The sequence below is a fragment of the Scylla paramamosain genome, chromosome 20 (genome assembly GCF_035594125.1).
Source record: "Scylla paramamosain isolate STU-SP2022 chromosome 20, ASM3559412v1, whole genome shotgun sequence".
In the NCBI taxonomy this organism is placed as follows: Eukaryota; Metazoa; Arthropoda; class Malacostraca; order Decapoda; family Portunidae; genus Scylla; species Scylla paramamosain.
The window spans coordinates 20,304,424-20,327,642 of NC_087170.1; the positions used below are offsets into that span (position 1 = coordinate 20,304,424).

General features: G+C 43.5%; 1 protein-coding gene across 7 annotated transcripts in view; it reads left to right on the plus strand.

Annotated features, from left to right (window-relative positions):
• The window catches only part of LOC135110584 (pleckstrin homology domain-containing family G member 5-like), a 222,862-nt gene that overhangs the window by 157,316 nt on the left and 42,327 nt on the right, over positions 1-23,219 (plus strand). For all 7 annotated transcript variants that reach the window (XM_064023052.1, XM_064023053.1, XM_064023048.1 and 4 more), the window contains 2 exons: positions 6,992-7,071; positions 15,909-16,079. In XM_064023052.1, coding sequence (XP_063879122.1) covers positions 6,992-7,071; positions 15,909-16,079 — 251 coding nt within the window. The remainder of the gene's footprint in view (positions 1-6,991; positions 7,072-15,908; positions 16,080-23,219) is intronic.

Genomic DNA, 23,219 nt, shown 5'->3' on the forward strand with positions numbered 1-23,219 from the left:
TTGTGGTGGGAGAAAATAAGGATGTTTGATTTTTCTTTAATCTTTTTTTGCTGACTTTTTTTCGTGTTTATTTTATTTGCATCACATTTGTAATCTTTTCTCATGTTTGGTATCTTTCTCCTTTATCTTTCTCACGTTAATTATCTTTCTCTCACATTTTATCATATCACCTTCCTGTTCCTTATCTTTTACGTTTACATTTTCCACGTTCATTATTATCTTTCTCTCACATTTATCATACTTCCTTCTCTTTTATTATCCTTCTCTCGCGTTCATCATCATCTTTCATCATCTTTCTCTCACGTACGTAATCTGTCTTAAGGTTCATCCTCCTCTTCCCTCCATCATTATTTTTTTCCTCTCTTCCTTTTACGGTTTTCTAAAAGATGATCCATAATGAATTACCGTCCAAAAATTCACCAGATTTATCGTGATGGAAAAGAGTGGCGCGTTTTCTTTGCCCTTGTTGATGGCTGTCTGTTTCCCATTCTCTGTCTCGATCAAAACTCGCTCGCTTCTTTTTACTCGCTCTTACGCTGAATTACTGTGTTTCTCTTGTTAGTGCATCGCGAGTTCCCTGCCTTAGCGTGTGGTGTTATAAGCCATTCCGTGCTTCATTTTCGTTTGGAATTATTTTGTTCTTCCTTTTTTTGTGGTTGTAATTGTTGTTGTTCTTTAAGATTGGCAATTTCTTTTGATTTACATAAAATTTTGAGTTTTTTTTTTATTTGTTTATTTTTGCTACTATTGTGTTGTTGTCGTTGTTGCTGTTCTTGATGTTGTCGTTATTACTACTAATACTACTGCTGCTGCTACTACTACTGCTACTACTACCGCTGCTACTATTACTACTACTGTTATCTTATATTAAAATTCTTTCAGAACTTAAATAATGTATTCATATCCGAAAAAACTTTTTTTATTCTGGACTTTAATGAAGGGAACTCAAATTTTTGCATGATACTGTTTATTTAATTCAGATTCCTATCCTGCGAAACATTCATATTTATTATTATTATCATTATCGTGTTCATTATTATTATTATTATTATTATTATTATTATTATTATTATTATTATTATTATTATTATTATTATTATTACCATCATGAATATTACATAAACTTAAACATTTAAGTCCATTCTAGAGAGAGAGAGAGAGAGAGAGAGAGAGAGAGAGAGAGAGAGAGAGAGAGAGAGAGAGAGAGAGAAAAACTACATTACTAATAAATTCTCAAGATATTAAATTTTGATCACTAACAAAAAAAAAAAAAAAATCAGTGAAGCCAAATACATCCCTGCTTAATCATGTGTATTCCTCTCTTCACTAACCTCAGCTCCCATAAACGTATCCTGAAATTTATTAACCATTCAATACATTTTTTATTTCATTTTTTCATTCAAATTTTTCTCTTCCTCCTGATCCTTCTTCCCCTCCCCACTCCCTTCATCCCAAAATTTGTCCTCGTGCTCCCTCCGTCCCCTTTAAGATCCTGTCAATAGCGTAGGGAATATAGGGAAGGGGACGAAAGAGAAGGGGAAGAAAGGGGAGGAAAGGGAAGGGAGCGTAACAATGCGGGTTTTCCCACGGGTCATTTTATCCAGGGTTATATTTTATTTCAGAAAAAGGTGGACTCTTTTTGTCTGTGTGTCTGTAACACTCTCTCTCTCTCTCTCTCTCTCTCTCTCTCTCTCTCTCTCTCTCTCTCTCTCTCTCTCTCTCTCTCTCTCTCTCTCTCTCTCTCTCTCTCTCTCTCTCTCTCTCTCTCTCTCTCTCTCTCTCTCTCTCCAAAGCCAGACAAGCCTCCGTTCTTCTCATTACATTACCTGAGTCACCCTATCCTTAATTCCACGTCCCGCCTTTAGTTCCCTGCCGCGTCTTCTCAGCCTCAGTGACAGTGAAAGATAAACATGCCACTCGTGTGTCACCCTTGATTCTTCTCTCCCAGATTTCCCTAAGGATCCCAGACGCTCCTCTTTTAGCACCGCTGTTCATATTCGTTGCTTCATCCTCTAATGGCGTGTAATGGCGCTGAGCTAATGGCGGTCGTCATATTCAGAATGCGATGATTAATGGGTGGATTTGTTTCTCGTACCGTCGGTTTTACGTTGTTGTGTCTGTTTGTATAGAATTGTGTGTGCTGGTTTTTGTTTTTTGTTTTTTTGTTGACGTTTATTTTTTGCTGCGCTGTTTTTGTTTACCTGTGTATTTGCTGGGTGTGCGTGGTGTGTATTTCTCTCTCTCTCTCTCTCTCTCTCTCTCTCTCTCTCTCTCTCTCTCTCTCTCTCTCTCTCTCTCTCTCTCTCTCTCTCTCCGACTTTATATTCTTTTCCCTCTGGATTTTATCGATTTTCTCTTCCTTCCTAACCTCATTCAGTCTTTCTCTCATTTTTTTTCTCTCTCTCCTGGTCTCTCCTGGATCTCGAGAAGTCCATCTGTCTCTTCCCCCCCCCTCTCTCTCTCTCTCTCTCTCTCTCTCTCTCTCTCTCTCTCTCTCTCTCTCTCTCTCTCTCTCTCTCTCTCTCTCTCTCTCTCTCTCTCTCTCTCTCTCTCTCTCTCTCTCTCTCTCTCTCTCTCTCTATCAATGGTGCCATAATCATATACAACAGCCCACTAACACCACCGGCGCAATTCAGTGTATCCAACACATTCAAAACTCGCCTCTACTGCCTCTTGCTGTATAGAGGTGTTCAGCGCATTACGACAACCTGCGTCACTACCAAATGCAATTCACAAGGTTTACCATACTGGATCCAATTTTTCTCGGATTTTCGGCCCCTTTTTTAATCTAATTTCTTACGTTTTCATCTGGTACCAATTCAGATGATGTAGCACGAGTGAACCTGCACGTATGTGACCCTTGTGGCCTCAGCGGGTCTGGTATGCGTAGTGGAGAAAAAATAGCTTGTTCTGACTCGCTTACGTCACTTTGAATTAGGTGGACGTGAAACACACATTGACTGCTAATATGAGACACTGTGGGCTCTGCTAGGACCTCATTTTAAAGGCCATAAAGCTAATAAGTCGAATTCTCATGGGTGTTTTCCCTATTGAATCCCTTATTTAACTATCACTAGACTCGTGCAAACACTCGAAGCGTCCATGACTTCTACTACAGCCTGTTTAAAGCAGTGGAGTCAGAGCAGTGACATTTGCACGTACATAGACAGGCTCTTATCTGGTTAGTAATGTACGTTTAGCTCCCTGTTCCTGTCACTCTCACCAGCAGTGACACGGGTTGTCCCTTTCCTGCGGTCATTTCATTCTCCTCTTCCTCTACCTGTTTCCACTCTTCTTCCTCCACTTCCCCTTCCACTCCTGGCATGACTGGTGGAGGCGGCTCGTAACAAGTAGCAAGGTGGGAAATTCTCGACTACAAACTAATATCAGAATGAATTATTTCACTTTTCTTTTTAGCTTAGGTAGGTAGTTTTTGGTATGCACTGAGAGAGAGAGAGAGAGAGAGAGAGAGAGAGAGAGAGAGAGAGAGAGAGAGAGAGAGAGAGAGAGAGAGAGAGAGAGAGAGAGAGAGAGAGAGAGAGATTGTCTGTCCAAATATAATGGTAAAAAGCACTCAAAGACATGACACTGAACCTCATCTGACGTAATCGATACTTTTAACGGAATATTTTTATACACCACTTTTCTCGAGTCCAAAACTGAGATACTTGCACTAGAAACTCCATAAAACAAAGCTGAAAGACTACGAGCGGATCTGGTTTACGTAGAGAAGAAAATAAAGGAAACTGCAAGAATCAAATAGGCCTGCACATTCATTGGCAGTCCCGATTTAAAACATACTTACCTTTACATAGCTATTATTTCTATCTATAAAATTTATAGGCCTTTTAATTTGAAGGTTCCTATTGACTTGGCACAAACAGCTTGCTTAATAATGCCATTTCATTCATCCACCAGTCTATTTGTGAACCAATTTCTAATACGTTTTGTGTGAACACTCTTTTACACACAAGTTTACATTCAGCAGCTAATTAATAATGAATTTCTACGACTTCCCATTCATCGTGAGAATTGAGAACATTATGCAAGCCTGTTTTCTCGCTGCTCTGTCGGCTGGTAGTGTTTATCTTCCTGACTACCTTTTGTGTGTCGGTCTGCAATACATTTTTTACCTGTTGTTATTCTTCTTCCGCTCTCCTTTCGTTATTTACAGCACTCGAGTTTCTATTGTGCTTGTATTCACTTATTGCCTCTCTCCAAATGGATATCCGAGAGAGAGAGAGAGAGAGAGAGAGAGAGAGAGAGAGAGAGAGAGAGAGAGAGAGAGAGAGAGAGAGAGAGAGAGAGAGAGAGAGAGAGAGAATGTATGTCTGTCTTGATGGGTTGCATTAGTTCCGCGAAAATCCCAAGTAGTGCTGGTGCTCTTGCTGGTGGTTGAGTGAGGGGGGAGAGTCGGGGAGTGTGCTGAGTCTTGGAATGCCGGGAGGAAGAGTGGCGTGGGCTGTAGCGTGATTAGAAGAGAGAGTGAGTGATGAAACAGTGACGGAGTATGGCAGCCAAGCATGGGATGGAAGGAAAACAGAAGTGTGTCAAGGAGGCACGAACTGGAAGAAGATTTGGAGAGGAGAAGCTGCGTCGGATAGAAATTGAACTTGAGGTAGCAAAGAAGACATAAGCTGATGGCAAGGAAGCGCAGACCTGAATGTAAACAGAAGCATGCATAGAAGACATGATGTGAAACAGAAACGAGCATGGCAAAGAGGGATAGGAAAATAAACAAAGGCATAGCAAGGAAGCGTGCCTGGAACAGAAACAAAGGTATTGGAATGTGGACTGAGGATGGGATAGGGAGACTAAATAGGAGAACTGTTGTATAGGTAATCAGAGTAAGACAGCAACACGGACATGAGAGACAAGGAGGCAGAATAAGAGGGAAGCAGTTGTATAAGTAGAGAGAATAGAGCTGGAACACGAACATAGAGAGACAGTGACAAAATATGAGAGAACCTGTTGTGTGGATAGGGGCGGAACACAGTTAGCGTGGGGCATGAGTGTACGCAACAAGGCAGGGAGAATGGGCGGAATGGGGGACGTCAGGCGCAGGCGGCGGGGAGCTGGAGATGCGAGAAGGGGCCTCTCTGGTACAGATCGCGAAGCTGACTGACGACCCCCATTAAGGCACGAATATTGCGGAATCCTGTGTAGAGAGAGAGAGAGAGAGAGAGAGAGAGAGAGAGAGAGAGAGAGAGAGAGAGGGAGAGGGAGACACCAAAACAAGCAAAGAGTCGGCTGGGTTCACTAGAGCAGACGCTGGCTTGGAAAATATAAATACTGTGCCGCCGAGTGGACAAGGCAAGCAGTGGAATAATTTAAGACAGAATGGCGACTCGCTCGACGACTTCGAGGGATTATTGTGTGTGTGTGTGTGTGTGTGTGTGTGTGTGTGTGTGTGTCTACATATTGTTCATTGTATTACGTTTTCGATTTCTTTTATCATTCTTCACTTGAGTTTCTTTACTTTTCTCTTTCATTTCTCCTTCTCATCTCTTCCCTTCCTTTGTTTCTTTTTTTTTCATCTTCCTTCTTTCTCTTGTGTGTAATTTTCCTTTTCTCTTTACATGTTCTTTTCCCCTTTAAGGACCCTCCTCCTCCTCCTCCTCCTCCTCCTCCTCCTCCTCCTCCTCCTCCTCCTCCTCTTCCTCCTCCTCCTCCTCCACTCCTTCCATTAAAGATAGAGTTTGTAATATTAGCATAGCGTTGAATAAGAGCGAGGAAAAAAGGAATAGAAATTTTAAAGACTATAGCCCATCTCTCTCTCTCTCTCTCTCTCTCTCTCTCTCTCTCTCTCTCTCTCTCTCTCTCTCTCTCTCTCTCTCTCTCTCTCTCTCTCTCTCTCTCTCTCTCTCTCTCTCTCTCTCTCTCTCTCTCTCTCTCTCTGATGTAGCATTGTCTGGATCACAGCAATTGTATATGGAAAGGCACATTTGGCTTCAGTAATACGAGCCAACAAATTCTACCTTAGTAATCCCTGGAAAATTTCAGTAGAGAATTGACGCCCTTATTTATGGCACCATTTGCTTCCCCCCTCCCTCCCTCCCTCACCTGGGTCTTTATATTACGCAGCATTGTTCCATGTTTCTATTTATATTTTGTTTTTATCTTTGTTTATTGGCCCTGGTTTAGTTTTATTTATTTATTTTTTTTAAATATTATTTTAGTGCAGCGTGTCAATATTTCGTGTTTGGTGATTAATTCTGAAGTGAATGTGGTAGTTTTGCATGGGGGATTAAATACATACATACATACATACACACACACACACACACACACACACACACACACACACACACACACACACACACACACACACACACACACACACACACACACACACACACACACACACACACACACACACACACACACACACACACACACACACACACACACACACACACACACACACACACACACACGACCACCTATCTTAATTACATGCAAGTTAATGTAAGCATGGAGGAGGAAGGGGAGGAGGAAGAGGAGGACGAGGAGGAGGAGGAGGAGAAGGAAGCACAACAGTTGCCTTAATACAGGAATCGATGTTTACTGAAGTGCCTTTGATGTTAATGAACTAACAGAGGAGAGAATACCGAAACCTTCCACTACCACCACCGCCACCACAACAACAACTACTACTACTACTACTACTACTACTACTACTACTACTACTACTATTACCAGCACTGCAACTACTAAGACAGATTGCAGAAGAAAGCTGCTAAATTTTAAATAAACCAGAGAGAGACTTTCGGTGAGAGAGAGAGAGAGAGAGAGAGAGAGAGAGAGAGAGAGAGAGAGAGAGAGAGAGAGAGAGAGAGAGAGAGAGAGAGAGAGAGAGAGAGAGAATGTGAGTGTGTGTGGGTGTGTGTTTGTCTATGTACTTTCACCTAACTTTTCATTCAGTGTCGCTATTGTTAGTGGGTGTTTTTGTGTGTCTTGACTTACCTGTCTGTTTCTCCCTTGTGTGCAGGGCGAGATGAGGGCAGGAGTCCCGTGAGGTCAAGATCTGCGGGCACCCCTGGCTCCCACCCCATCAGGAAGGTATCCACTGTGAGTACTAATGCACCTGCTTCACGCCTGCACTCCTTGCTAGTTACCTGTTTGGTTGGTTAGTTAATTTATGAAGTTAAGTTGTTCTATTTACTATGGCCGCACTTCCTTCATGCCTACACCGCTAGTTAGTTAAGTTAGTTGTATTTATTCATTAAGGCAGGTTAATTTTTTTGTATTTTTTGTATTTCCATAAATGGTAATTGTGTTTGGTCAGGTTTAATTAGTTAATAGTGTGGACTACGTATAAATGTGTATTACAGATTAATGCTGAAAAAAAGTTGTGTAGGTTTGTCCAAATTTACACACACACACACACACACACACACACACACACACACACACACACACACACACACACACACACACCTGCACTCCACGCCAATGGCTATATGGAGCGTACACAGCCTTCCCTAATCCCTTTACACACTGCCATCCTTATTCATATCTGTCATGCACACACATACACACACATACACACGTTTGCATTCATGCACATACGTCAGAGCAGTATTGACCTCCTGCCTTGCTATACTTGGGTTCCTAGACTGTATGTTTGCCAGACTGCTTAGCTCCCTACGTTACCAGAGACTTGGTGTGGCAGGAGGTGAAGTTAGAATGAATGAGAGAGAGGAGGGTGATAGCAATTCAAGGAGGAGAGGAGGATGGAGGAATGGATGAAAGAGAGGAGGAGATGTGCAAGTATGAATGAAGGGGAACGGAGGAAAAAGGAAGAATGAATGAATGAGAAGGGTACTCGTAATACAAGTTAAAAGGGAGGATGAGAGAGAGAGAGAGAGAGGAGAGAGAGGATAGGTAAGCAAGTTTGGAAAGGCAGAGGAGAGGGAGGAAGGAGAAATGATTGAGAGATGAAGCTAGGTTGGTAAAAACATTAAGAAAGGGAAAAGGAGGGAAGAGAAATGAATGAGAAAGGGGAGGAGATATGTTACCAAGTGGGAAGAGAAGAGGGGGAAAGAAGGTAGGAAGAAGAATGAGAGAGAGAGAGAGAGAGAGAGAGAGAGAGAGAGAGAGAGAGAGAGAGAGAGAGAGAGAGAGAGAGAGAGAGAGAGAGAGGATATGTTAGTAAGCAGAAACAAAAATAAAATGCAAAATAAAGAAGCAATAAATGAGAATGAAAGTAAAGTGTGTAAGCAGGTAGGCAGAAAAGAAAAGAAATAACAAAAAAGAGAGGAGTAAACAAGAGTATGGAAGAAGAGAAGAGGAGGAAATGGAGGCAAACATGGTAAGATAGGAGGGGAAGGAATGGATGGAGAGAAGCAACGTAGCATAAGACAGGGGGGAAGAGAAGGAAGCGGTAACAGATATAAGAAGGGACAGATAGGCACAATGAAGGAAAAAATGTAGAGAAAGTGACGCCGGGGTGAGAGGCCTCCAGACATTGATAGATGAAATGTGGACGTGTCACCACCCAAGTTTTTCCATCATAAATTTTGAGGGAGGAAGGAAGAGAGGAAGGAACATACACACCGCCGCGGGAAAGGAAAATCCATCCACTGTCAATAAGTGAAAAATGTTTTGTATGTATATTTCAATCCGAGTGGGAAGAGATGCGAAGTGTATTTCTTTTGTTGCGGGGCGAAACTCTGCGGCAGTGCGTCGAGACTCGTGTGGCGCCGAGACTCGTGTGCAGACTGACATAGGATGGTAATGATGAAGAGACGGGATTATTTGATAAACCCAAAGTATTATATTTGATCCAAGCTTATTTTTACGAATGGTTATTTGCTAAGACGGTGCTTTATGAATGAAATGAGAGTATAACGAAGGCAGCGACTGGTAATAAAGTCATGCAACGATATAGCAAAGAAAAATCAGTAAATATAAATATGCACCGTAGTTTATTATTCATAGCGAGTCATAAATGTTCTCTTTCCTGATATTAAATAGAAACGATCAGTAAAAAAAAAAAAAGTAGTAGAATAAAGAACTTTCAATGGAATAGAAACAATACATAAATTATTTCTGATTAAAAAGAAGTGGATGAGCGAATAAAAAGGAAAATGTTGAGTTTGTGCGTGACAGAAAAGACTTGATGGGAAACACCGCGGCTGACGCAGCGAGAGGATGAGCGGAAGAGGAGGAAGAAGAATAAGAAATATGGAATTGCAGGAGGAGAAAAGGAGAAGGGTAAAGGCGAAAGAGAGGCACAGAGAGATTCAAGTGGGAGACAGAGAACAAGGATGAAGGAAAAGGAAGTGAAAGAAGAAAATAAATAATGAGTTGCAAAAGGAAGAAGGAGACGAAAAGGGTAAAGGCGGAAGGGACGATTGAGGTTCGAGAAGGAGGAGGAGGAGAAAGAAGAGGAGGAGGAGGAGGAGGAGGAGGAGGAGGAGGATCAAGACGAAGAGGATATGGAAAAAGAAAAACAAATAAGAAGTTTAGAAAGAAAGAAGAGACAGATAAAGAGGACAGGAGAAGCAGGGAAGAGGAGGACGAAAAAGAGGAAGAAGAAGAAAGAAGAGAAAACAGAGGACGAAGAAACAGCAGCAGACCCGTTGGCTCTTGTGATGCTATTAGTGATAAGCTGCATAATACAATCTTAATATACGTAGATTAGTAAAGGCGGAGGATGAGAAGGAAGGGAGGAAGAATGAGGATAAGGGGAAGGGTAAGTAAGGGCGAGAAGACAAGGCAAGATGGTGGGTCGGAGGATTAAAGGCCTCTTACCTGAATACTCATAAACACCTCTTCTTACCTGGTCCTGTAAATTGTGTCTGGGAATGATACGTAAAGGGAAATGCTTCTTGTTGATATTGAAAGTAAATAAATTAGTAGTAAGAAATGGTCACCTATCTTTTCCTTTGTTTTCTGGTACTTTGATACCGTCCGTACGTTTATTGCAAGTGAAAGCTGTCATATACGTTGCGTGGTGTGATGTATGTTATGAGTTTGGATCGTGTTTACTGAGAAAATACTACAAGGTTTCGTGTGATATATTGTATTACCCTCTCCTCTCTCTCTCTCTCTCTCTCTCTCTCTCTCTCTCTCTCTCTCTCTCTCTCTCTCTCTCTCTCTCTCTCTCTCTCTCTCTCTCTCTCTCTCTCTCTCTCTCTCTCTCTCTCTCCGTAATTTTCTCATCTTTGGCCGATATAATGCATGTTTATCATCACTTGCGGAATTTTCATACGTAATATTTACCATGTTATCCGTGACTTTTCAATATAAACATCATTTCACCACCAAATGAAACCACTGCTGCCACCACCTACGCCGCCGCCACCAGCACCACCACATCCACCGCTACCATCACCACCACCGCCACCGCTACCGCCTCGCCTCCGCCACCCTTATCTCTTCCGGACCTAAAATACTCGTGGGAAGAAGAGCAAGGTAGAGAACTGTCAGATTTAAAAGTACTAAGAATCTCGAAGAGGAGGGTTTTAGAGGAATTTTCTCTCTCTCTCTCTCTCTCTCTCTCTCTCTCTCTCTCTCTCTCTCTCTCTCTCTCTCTCTCTCTCTCTCTCTCTCTCTCTCTCTCTCTCTCTCTCTCTCTCTCTCTCTCTCTCTCTCTCTGAGTAGCACACATGCAAAATCTTGAAATTGGTTACGATTGTAATCTCCGTCGCCACATTTACCACCTCCTCCTCCTCCTCCTCCTCCTCCTCCTCCTCCTCCTCCTCCTCCTCCTCCTCCTCCTCCTCCTCCTCCAATATCACCAGTACCACTTCTTTAACGTCGTCACCACCAACCCCACCACCACCATCACCACCACCACCACCACCACCACCACCACCGCCGCCGCCCCTGCCACTATCTTATTCATGCAGCTGGCGGGGCATTCATCTGAACTGTTCTTCTTGTCCTTGTTTCTTCGATACCTGAATTGTTACGTATTGGTGCCCTTGGTGGTGACGGCGGCAGTGACCGTGACGTGGGCGACAGTGATGGCAGTTTTCAGTGCAACGATTTCCTTTACACTAATGCAAGTCAGTTGATGAATGGCTGATTTTTTTTTTTTCTCTCTTTCTCTCTCTTTTTTGGTCAAATCTGGCGCGTGCTCAGGGAAATGAAAATAATTTATCTTACTCGGTCATGGAAAAGTTTGGAATATTTCTTGCTTTTTGGGATGATGGTCAAGTTAGGTGTGTGTGTGTGTGTGTGTGTGTGTGTGGTGACACTCTACTATCACTGAGAAGAAAGGAGAATTGCAAAAAAATCTGATATCCGGCACAAGCACGCCCTAATTCCCATGAGATATCTTGTGTGCTCGGAACTTTTGTCATATATCCCATCAGGTTCATGGTATTGAGGTCAGACGTGAACAGTGACCCGGACTCGAAGCAAATTCCATCACGCTCTAGTTCCCTAAAAGCATCGCGTAATGTTGTCCTTCCTTTGAACTTTTTTCCCTCTGTACTTTTTTTTCACACATTCATGACTAATTTTTCCCCCCAGGCATCGGTGTCTGTCCCGGCTAGCACCACTTGTCTAGATTCTGTAAACGAGAGAAATGTTGCCAGATTGGTGTTTTTGGAGAGAGTTATCGCCCTCCGCCATGAACTGAAGAGCAAGTTTGCATTTGCCGAGGATTACAGGGCGGCCAGTAGGCGGAGGAGGGCAGGAACACGTCAGAGAGTAATCGATAGGATATTCGTGGACTTACACCATCGCTCAGCAGCCGCACCAAGGGCATGCATACAAACACATCTTCGCCTTTCTGTTCCCTGCCTCATTCCTTCCTTCGCTGGTGTCGCTAGGGGGTCGGCGCCTTCACAACACTCCTGCACTTCTCTCACCGCATTGCATTCTTCCGCTTTTCTTTTTCCCGGGTGGCAGTTTTCAGACTCTGCAGACGGGTTAATGCTTCCTCAGCCCGGGCCCAGACGTCTTTATCTCTCGTACAGCGTCTCAATGATGCGCTCGCCTCGCCTTGTCATCGCCCAAGTATTCCCTCGCTGGTGTTCCGTTGCTCACCCCAACACCCTTCCTCCCATTCATTCGATCGCCATTTCATCTTCTTCCCTTGATGAGCACGCGGCCACACAACACAAGAGGCGCCACCACGGTTTTGTACTTGTGTCCTCAGGCTTTCATCACACACCTCTGTATGGTCAATGCTTCTTACTCTCTGTTTTAATCTACTTTATTCCTTGATCTCCTTTGTCTTCATTAACTTGAACCCCAGACACGTGAAGTGCTTTGTACAATTCATTCCATCTCCCCTCTCGTATCTAATTTCTCTCTCGGCGCCTCTCCTCGCCATCATCTCTGACCTCTATGGCTCTATTTTCACGCCTCTCCGTTGGCTCTGTATCCAGTATAGCCGCCTGCCTCCCATCTGCCAACAACAATCACCTGGTTATACACAAACAACACCCCCGTTGGCTCCCCGGCTCTGATTTCACGGCTCAGAATATCCATCCAAATAACAACAAAGAGAAGCGGGTAGAGCGCCGACCTCCCGGTGTAACCCAACCTTCCCCCAGACTCTTCCGGCTCTCCACTCTTAGTCTTAACCATTGTTCTTGCCCCACCGTGCGCGTATTCACCATTCCCTCGCCTTTTCTCTTGTATACCTTCCCTCCTCCCTTCATGTCACCTTCCATGGTATCCAGTAAGCTCCGCCCTCCTCCTCTGCCTCGCCTTCGTCAGTATTCATTATGGTTTGTGTCATTTAGTATAGTTTGTTTCCGCATTCTATTGCAGTGTCATTTCTAGTTGTGTGATTAAAGATGCAGTACTCATTTTTCATCTCTTTCATCTGTTTTGTCATTTCTCCTTAGCCAGAAAGTCAATCACAGCACATTCATTCCCTTTACTCTACTGCAACTCACTGATTCCAAGTTCAACGTCCGTGGCTCGTTTTTTTCTTTTCATAAAATGTTCTCGCACATCATCTATTTTTGACATCTCTTCGTTATCAGAAAGTCAATGACCGCGCATTAATTCCTTGTATTCTGCTGCAACTCTGATAACTAATGAAGTATCCACCTGTCTTTTTCCCTTTACGGAATACATTTGCACATTACAATCTATTTCAGCATTTCTTTGCAATCTAAGGGCCAATGGTCGTTCATTGATTCCTTGTATTCTATTGCAACTCTGATAGTCTGATCACAAATATAACATCATCTATTAATTCCTGTTCTAACACTGTATTTGCATATATTTCTTTTTATTTGACATCTCTTCAGTAGACATTCATCCACCACCGTCCTTTCCAATATCTTCAATCCATACCCTGTCACCGTTCTTCCCTGTAGCTTCCGTTCTTCAATATATTTCTCCCTTGTGGTTATACACGAGGACAGTTACGCTGCTCCTCCCATCATCTGTCATATTCGCCTTGCCCAATATTTCCCTCAACAATTTCCAGATATATTTTAAATCATATCCCTTCACTGAGGCTTTTACTTGCTTCCCTTCCCCTACATGTGTGCAAGTCCCTCTTTCATTCACTGTCTTCCTCACTGACCTCTCTTTTCATATGTGTGTGTGTGTGTGTGTGTGTGTGTGTTCTGTGTTGAGTCTCACTTTATTTGCCTCCCCCTGTGTTTCTCGTTTTCCATATGTAACAGTTCACCAAATTATTTATTTATATATCTATTGACGCTTTTTGTTATTCATGGAGTATTTGCACTCGTGTCTTTCAGGTTTCCTATTGATTCGATAGAATTGCGCCACTCCAAGGTCACATAGCACAGTGTAACAGCAACATTCTATAGTGTAACTCGTCTCTCACCGATAACACTCTGGCCTAACTCCATAATTCACGGCAAGCTATACGTCTCTCTCTCTCTCTCTCTCTCTCTCTCTCTCTCTCTCTCTCTCTCTCTCTCTCTCTCTCTCTCTCTCTCTCTCTCTCTCTCTCTCTCTCTCTCTCTCTCTCTCTCTCTCTCTCTCTCTGTCCATCCACACAGTTGTTGACCTAATTTGATTTCCCGAGATTTACTGCCTTCAAAGTTTGTCCAGACACCAACGGCAACACCAACCAACACAAACACAGGTCACCACCATCACCATCACCACCACCACAGTGACACCGCCAGTTGACCATCACTCCTCACGCTGCAGGGAATACAAAGAAACACAAACGAAGAACAAGTACTGGCAGATCCGCTTGTATACTGTTGTTGTTAGTGAAAATGACGTACTTACTTACAGTCGTCCTGGTCCACGTGTCCACCACCACAACCATCGCCACATCTCTATTATCACCATCGTCACCGCCATCCTACTTATCTGTTGTAATTAAGTCTGACCAAAATAAGCGGTGTCGAGGGCCCAGTGGGAGAGCAGCCCGATACCTGTTGCTAATTAGACACTTAATGAATGTGTAGATCACCTAATGAAGTAATTAACCAATACTTACCTTAGTTTGCGAGCCCTAAATGGTATTACGGCCAATGCTTTCTGTCATATACTACTACTACTACTACTACTACTACTACTATCATCTTTCCTCTATTCCCCAAATTCCTTTCCTTCGTTCGTATCTCTCTTATCCCTTCTCCTTCTCCAGTCATCCTTACCTGCTTTCAAATCCCTTCTTTCTTTATAGCTTCTCTCCCTTCCTTGCATTTCTTTCTTCCTTCCGTCCTCTCCTTCCTCTCGACTTTCTTACTTCCACCACCACCACCACCACTACCACCACCACCACTACTACCACTACTACCACTAATCCTCTCCATCATCACCTCTTTCCTCCATGACCCTCTGTTCCCCTGCTTCTCCCTCCCTACGTTCCTCTCCCACCCGTTTCACATCCCACAGCTTCATCAATCACCGGTCACACTCCCTCTCCCCCTCTCTCCCTCTCTCCCTTACTTCTTTCCCTTCCGTCCCTCAATCTTATTCACTTTTCCTTCTTCTCTTTTCTTCCTTGACGTTTTACATGATTTTCTCGTTAAGTTTTTAATTCTGACCGTTTTTATTTTTTTTTCTTTAGTTCCACCATCACCTCCCATACTCCTCCGTTTTCTTTTTCTTCTCTTACGAAAGTTTTCTTTTTTCTTTTTCCTTTTATTTTTTTTTTTCAGTAATGAGTAATGTTGTCCCTCGGGATTTCCTCCTTTCATTTCTACTGATGTTTTCTACCTCCTCCTCCTCCTCTCTTTCCTCCATATCATCATTCTCTCTCTCTCTCTCTCTCTCTCTCTCTCTCTCTCTCTCTCTCTCTCTCTCTCTCTCTCTCTCTCTCTCTCTCTCTCTCTCTCTCTCTCTCTCTCTCTCTCTCTCTCTCTCTCTCTCTCTCTCTCTCTCTCTCTCTCTCTCTCTCTCCCCCACCCCATCATTCCTTATTCAGAAACTTTTCAAAGCCTTGCCAACGAAAACTTCTTCAGTGCAATACAAAAGTCTTCATCTCCCCAATTGCTTTTGCTTCACTCTCGTTACCACCTTCTCTCTCTCTCTCTCTCTCTCTCTCTCTCTCTCTCTCTCTCTCTCTCTCTCTCTCTCTCTCTCTCTCTCTCTCTCTCTCTCTCTCTCTCTCTCTCTCTCTCTCTCTCTCTCTCTCGCACGTCATACCCTACTATACTTTAATACGTCTCGTGAAGTTGCCCACCCTCGTGCTGTCGGCAGTTTAACGCTTTCACAAGAAAACTCCAAATGCGCCAGGCTGCCAACTAACTCGTTACTGGATCGGGGACATTTGCTTACTTGTCGACTTTGCAACTTCCACTTGTTTGTTATTACTGGAGTGTTGGAAGTTCTGGTAGTTGTATTAGCAGCAGTATCAGTAGCAGTAGTAGTAGAGGAAAACAATAAGTAGTAGTAACAGGAATAAGAGGAAGAAAACCAGTAATCTCACACCACTAATGACTACACACCTGATGACCTAACACTCACTCACTCTCTCTCTCTCTCTCCCTCGCCAGAGTCACCGCGGGGGTCAGGGCAGATTCCCCTGGGGAGGGGCCTCCACCGAGGACTGTTCGCCTCAGGGAGAGACTAACGGCGGCCCTGCGTCCCACGATGGATCCCTCAAGGCCGCCAAGACGCCCAAGCAGAACAACCGTTGGTCCTCCATCTTTCCCTCCAACTCTAAGGTAAGTGTTGCAAATAAAATGGGCGACCCTCTTGTTGTCTTCTCTCAGTTGTCTTTCTGAAGGCTGCTTGTTGAACAGGATTTTATTTTCCTTTCTCTCTCTCTCTCTCTCTCTCTCTCTCTCTCTCTCTCTCTCTCTCTCTCTCTCTCTCTCTCTCTCTCTCTCTCTCTCTCTCTCTCTCTCTCTCTCTCTCTCTCATCTCTCATTTTTGTTCCCTCTACGAGACTTTCTTTTCTTTTAATTTGTGAAAAGGTAAGTGTACGTACTTCTGTTGTTGTAAATTTTGTTATTGATATCATTATCATCATTGTTACTACTACTACTACTACCACTACCACTACTACTACTACTACTACTACTACTACTACTACTACTACTACTACTACTACTACTACTACTACTACTACTGCTACCTGAATACAACCACCACACATCAGTATAATTCAGTGACAGTCCATCTTGTCTGTTTCTTCCCTTGCTCTCATCTCCACACTTCTATTCCCTTCTCACTCATACTAAATTCGCTTTCCTTTATAATTCATCACAAGTTTCTTCAGTCATTACTTCTTGTCTTTCCCCTTATTCCTGATCTGCGTGTGTGTGAATTCCTCTAAGCGTACAACAAACCCCTCTAAACACACACACACACACACACACACACACACACACACACACACACACACACACACACACACACACACACACACACACACACACACACACACACACACACACACACACACACACTGAAATCCTCTTACTTTTTTTTATTTATTTATTTTTCTATCACTGAGAGGATTCGAACTTCACAGGCACGTGCCAGCTGAACGAAAATGTTACCATTGTACCGCTTGTACAGTGTGTGTGTGTGTGTGTGTGTGTGTGTGTGTGTGTGTGTGTGTGTGTGTGTGTGTGTGTGTGTGTGTGTGTGTGTGTATTGGAAGGGTTGGGGGTATGTTTGTGTTTCTTTTACTCTTTTTTTTTTTTTTGTACGTGTTTGTTTTGTTTCTCTTTCATCCCCATTTTTCTCATCTCGTTTTTGTGTTATTTCCCTTTCATGTTGTTTTATATCCCTCCTCTTATTTTGTATTCGTTCACATACTACTATTTTATTTTCGTCGTGTATTTCTGCGTATTGTGACTTGTTTTTGTTTATTCATTATTCTTTCCTGGTAATTTTTTCTTTTTTATTTCATGCAGTTTTCCTTTTGCGTCTGTTGTAATCCTGCGTGGTCACTTTAATTTTCTAGTGAGTGATAGTGGTTTCTCTCTCTCTCTCTCTCTCTCTCTCTCTCTCTCTCTCTCTCTCTCTCTCTCTCTCTCTCTCTCTCTCTCTCTCTCGTGGATCATTCTCATTTTTCTCCTCATTTAATATCAGATTTAGTTTCCTCTCCTTGCTCCACGTGGCGAGGGAATGAAGAAAATGGCAACTTATTTCTGACAGCTTATATTCCGTAATACACTTAAATTTTTATCTTATAACCTTATAAAAAATTTGTTGAATTTCTATGCCTTCTGCTACCTTAGTGTGTGTGTGTGTGTGTGTGTGTGTGTGTGTGTGTGTGTGTGTGTGTGTGTGTGTGTGTGTGTTTACGTGTACATTTTAATCTAATCCTCAGTTGACTTGCCGATACATAAAGTGGGTAAAAGAAGGCTGTTTTATTAGATATTCAAGAGTTGTAATAAAATACCAACAGAGAAATGTGGGGAAAATGGAGAGAAAATTTGTACGCATGCTAGACAAGGCAAAGAATAAAAGGTAGGAAACACCATGAGACCAAAAAGGGGAATTTCCAGAATAAAAATATATATGAATGAAAGTACTAGGAGTCAAAATAAGGTAAATCTATTTTCTTTAGCATACCACCACCACCATCACCACCACCATCACCACTACCATTACCACAACACACAAAAAACGCAAATCAACAGCAAAAACAACAAAAACAACGTAACAATCTCAACTAATGATGCACAGAAATAACTAAAAAAAAAAAAAAGCAAGAAAACACTGAAAACTACAACCATCCATCACTTGCCTAAATGATGGGTAAGCTGACTCTCTCTCTCTCTCTCTCTCTCTCTCTCTCTCTCTCTCTCTCTCTCTCTCTCTCTCTCTCTCTCTCTCTCTCTCTCTCTCTCTCTCTGTGCCGGATAAATGAGGGAAAAACAAGACCTTTACCTGAACAAGTGCACCTGAGGAAACTTCGGCCATTAGGCAAGACAGGTGCACCTTTAACACCTTAGTTGCCATTACTGAAGTGTATTGAGGTGATGGGATAGGTGTGTGTGTGTGTGTGTGTGTGTGTGTGTGTGTGTCTAATGGTAATTCCTGAAATTCAATGATTTCAAAAGACAATTTTCTTGCAGTGCGCGTCATTAATGGAATGGAGAGAGAGAGAGAGAGAGAGAGAGAGAGAGAGAGAGAGAGAGAGAGAGAGAGAGAGAGAGAGAGAGAGAGAGAGAGAGAAAGGATAGAAAACGGTTCCATTCTGTACGGTTCTTTCACTTTCCTTCGACTCTTTCTAATTATTTGATTTCTCTCTCTCTCTCTCTCTCTCTCTCTCTCTCTCTCTCTCTCTCTCTCTCTCTCTCTCTCTCTCTCTCTCTCTCTCTCTCTCTCTCTCTCTCTCTCTCTCCAGGTGTTATAGTTCCATGTAAACTTATACCAAATAACATTTTCTCTCACACACTTTCCCTTCCCTTCCCTTCCCCTCTCTTCCCTTCCCTACTCTTACTTCTCTTCTGTTCCCTATCCCTCTCATTCTCTCCTATGTATTACTCTTCTCTTCCCTTTTCTTCCCTTCTCTTCCCTTTCATCCCTTACCTTCCCTTCCCTTTCCTTCCCTTCCCTTGTTCCTCTCCCCCTCATCATCCTCCCGTTCCCCTCTTCCCCCCAAGAGACTAACATTTAAAGGTCAGACGACACGTGTGAACTTTTTTTTAGGGTTCCTTGTTGGTGTTTCTCTCTCTCTCTCTCTCTCTCTCTCTCTCTCTCTCTCTCTCTCTCTCTCTCTCTCTCTCTCTCTCTCTCTCTCTCTCTCTCTCTCTCTCTCTCTCTCTGGTTTTATTTTGTCTTCTATTCATAACTTCAATTTGTCTGTTTTCTTTTCTTTTTTTTCTCTCTCTCTTTTGCTTCGTGTTTTTCCACGCATTTCTTTTTCTCCTTTGATAATCTACGTGATCTCTCATTCCACGTCATGTCCTCTTTTTCTTGGTCTTTGTCTAAGGTAACCGAATAATTTCTCTCTCTCTCTCTCTCTCTCTCTCTCTCTCTCTCTCTCTCTCTCTCTCTCTCTCTCTCTCTCTCTCTCTCTCTCTCTCTCTCTCTCTCTCTCTCTCTCTCTCTCTCTCTCGCTCGCTCGCTCGCAATAAATAAGTTTCCACACAAAGCTGAGAGAACCTTGCTGGATGTCTTTCTCTCCTCAGCCTTGGAGAGAGTGTGCGAAGGGCTGCTTTAGTATGGCGGGGAGAGGAGGGGAGAAAAGAAAGCCTTAGGGAGAGAGAGAGAGAGAGAGAGAGAGAGAGAGAGAGAGAGAGAGAGAGAGAGAGAGAGATTAAGAAGTGCAAGTGGTGATAGTGAAGAGCTTCCCTGATGATGGTAGAGGGAGAGAAGGAGTAGGAAAAGGAGGAGGAGCAGAAAGAGGAGAAAGAGGGGGAGTAAGAGGAGGAGGAAAAGGAGACGGAGGATGGGGAGGACGGGGAGGAGAAAATACAATGGAGGAAGGAGGACCAGCGGGTTAAGAGGAGAAGGAGGAGGAGGAGGAAGAAGAAGAAGAGGAAGAAGAAGAAAAGGAGGGGGAAGAAAGGATAAAAGCGGTGAGGCATTAAGTCGATTTACCTGACATAAAAGCGAAATATCTCTATAGATACGAACTACACGAAACAGAGAGAGAGAGAGAGAGAGAGAGAGAGAGAGAGAGAGAGAGAGAAACAATAAAAATAAATAAATACTTTATGAATACAGAGGAAGGATCGTGTCGTATCTCACTTGATAAGGCGTATCTATGAGTAACAGCTGCGTGGCGGGGTTATCTGAGGAGGGCAACGAGAGATGAGACAAGACTGTGATGGGGCAGGATGAAGCGACGACACACTAAGAAACACAAAGGAAAAGCCAAACTGTATCAAATCTCTCAGCATTTACGAGAATCTGACATTCTACACAATCCAATCAGAAAGAAGGCAATGTGGTTGAGTCAGGGGAGAGAAAACCGAGCAAAAGAGAGTGGAGGAAAAGAGTTAAGATATCAAAGAAAAGATATAAGGATTGAGTAAGGAGACAGAGGAGGAGGAGGAGAAGGTGCATCCTGTGTTTAAATAAAGCTGAGATGAGGATAGGAAGCGAGGAAGGAGGAGATACGAGAGGAAGACAGGAAGAGAAGGAGTATGTGAAAAGAAGGAAGATGAGAAAAAGAAGTGTGGGAGGACTGGAAGGGGAAAATAATGGAGAGAAAAGGAGAGGAAAGATTGCAAAACAAGGCAATATAATTGAGAGAGAGAGAGAGAGAGAGAGAGAGAGAGAGAGAGAGAGAGAGAGAGAGAGAGAGAGAGAGAGAGAGAGAGAGAGAGAGACTTGACTCGCACTCTCAAACGCTTTGATTCCATATCTGGACCATTTTCAAAACCAACAGAGATGACTAGTCGCGTCTCTTCCCACTGATGGTGCAGAATCCTTGTTAAACGTCCTTTAGAATCATCAAAAAACCACCCTTGGGAACCCAGTTACCTGCACTAGACCTACTGTAACACGTCAAGACTGGACTTCAAAACATTTGAGAATACAGACCGCAGATGGAGGGACAGACCGATAGGATGGGAGCCTGAATCAAACAGAAGGGAACTGGAGAAGGAGAGAGAGAGAGAGAGAGAGGCAGAGACCGATAGACTGACAGATAGATTGACAGATAGACACAGACTAAGAATAGCAAGGAAGGGAAAGGAGAGGGGAGAGGAAGTTGCGCTCACTTGCTTCAGGGAGAGTGGGCGTCTCTCTCTCTTCTTTCTTTCTCCCCACCGAGGAACAAACAGGCCAAAAAGCTTTCATCATCCCGTTTCTTCTCTTCCCCTTCCTCCCCTTGTTCTAGTTTTAATTTTCTCGCTCTTCTGTCCATCTACTTATATTCTTCTCTTGTCTTACACCACCTCCCCTTTTTGTCTAATTTCTCCTCTTGCCTCTCTTCTCCTCCTCCTCTTTCCCCTCTTTCTTCTCTTACCCCTCTCCTTCTCTTACCTCACTTCTCATCCTCCTCCTAATCTCCTCCTCCTCCTCCTTCTCCTAACCTCCTTTTAACCTCCTCCTCCTCCTCCTCCTCCTCTACCTCCTCCTTCTCCTCTTAAATCTCCATTATTCCTCCTCCTCCTCCTCCTCCTCCTCCTCCTCCTCCTCCTCCTCCTCCTCCTCCTCCTCCTCCTCCTCCTCCTCCTCCTCATTCAACTAATATTCGTCCCTTTCATTCTCCTCATTCTCTTTTCATTATCCTTTTCCTTTTCCTTTTTTTCTCCCTCTGATTCAACAATATAATTTTTTTTTTTTATTTTAACTTTGTACTCGTTCTCTTTCATCCATTTTATTCTGTTCATTTTTTTTTCTTTCTCTCTCTCTCTCTCTCTCTCTCTCTCTCTCTCTCTCTCTCTCTCTCTCTCTCTCTCTCTCTCTCTCTCTCTCTCTCTCTCTCTCTCTCTCTCTCTCTCTCTCTCTCTCTCTCTCTTTTCAGTATTTTGTGTAGATGTGTTTCTCTTACAAAAATACTCTCCACATTTCATCTATCTTTTTTTTTTTTCTTTTTTTCCTGCCTTGTCTTTCTTCGCTTGATAAGAGATCATTTTTACTCTCTCTCTCTCTCTCTCTCTCTCTCTCTCTCTCTCTCTCTCTCTCTCTCTCTCTCTCTCTCTCTCTCTCTCTCTCTCTCTCTCTCTCTCTCTCTCTCTCTCTCTCTCTCTCGTCATGGACAGCTGTGCCATCAGGTGTTGAGCACATGTGTAAGTGTTGGGGGAAGAGGGGAAGGGGAGGCGGAGGAGATGGAGGAGGAGGAGGGGGGTAAGGGAGTATGAAGGGGTAGTCCGGAGGAGGAGGGACATGATCAGAGAGAGAGAGAGAGAGAGAGAGAGAGAGAGAGAGAGTACGCTGGAGGGAAGTAAGAAAATATGGTCGGAAAATGAAGAATGGCATCATAAATTGAAAGCCGCGAAGATGTACAGCCTCGACTTGAGAAAACAACAGATGTAGAGGAAATAATAAGATTGGTCATTCTATTCCCGCACCAGAGAGAGAGAGAGAGAGAGAGAGAGAGAGAGAGAGAGAGAGAGAGAGAGGGAGAGGGTGTGTGTGTGTGTGTGTGTGTGTGTGTGAGTCACTGAGATAAGTACAGGTATGCCCAGGTGAAGTAATAAAGGTGTTTTAATTCTCGTATCTGCAATGGCCTGAAATGTTTATCTACTGTTTACCTCCTCGTGTCGCTACTGGTGTCCGTTGGCTTCGGAATCGAGTAGTTTGCTAGTTATATCATTTTCTTTGTTTACCGATTTTCACTTTAATTGCAGTTTTCTGTGACGAGATATACCAGTAAATTGAAAAGGTTGTCGTGGTGGTGGCGGTGGTGGTGGTAGTTGTGGTGGTGGTGGTGGTGGTGGTTAAGGGGGGATAAAGGTTGAAGAGGAAGCCGCTCCCCGCACTTGTACAACACACACACACACACACACACACACACACACACACACACACACACACACACACACACACACACACACACACACACACACCTGCACATCTGCGCATCAGTCCGCTGGTTGTGACTGGTGTGTGTTAGTGTGCCGGTGTGTGTGTATAAGTGCTAGTAGTGGTGTGACGTGTGGGCGCTGGTGTGTCAGCGTGGGGTGTGTAAAACGTCTCCCGAGGCCTGGAGGAGCCACAGGAACACACACAAGTTCCCGCGTCCTGGTGTTGGGGACAGCGTGGTGACGGAACAGCCAGTGATCCTGCAAGTGTTGGTGAAGAAGTGTTATCGAAAAATTTATGACGTGGTGCTGGTGAAAATGTCTGGAAATGTTGAGTTTTTGGTTGAGAAAAAATCGGTGCAAGATGGAGGAACGGGAGGAGGAGGCGGAAAGAGATGAATAACGAAAGGAATGACGCGGAAT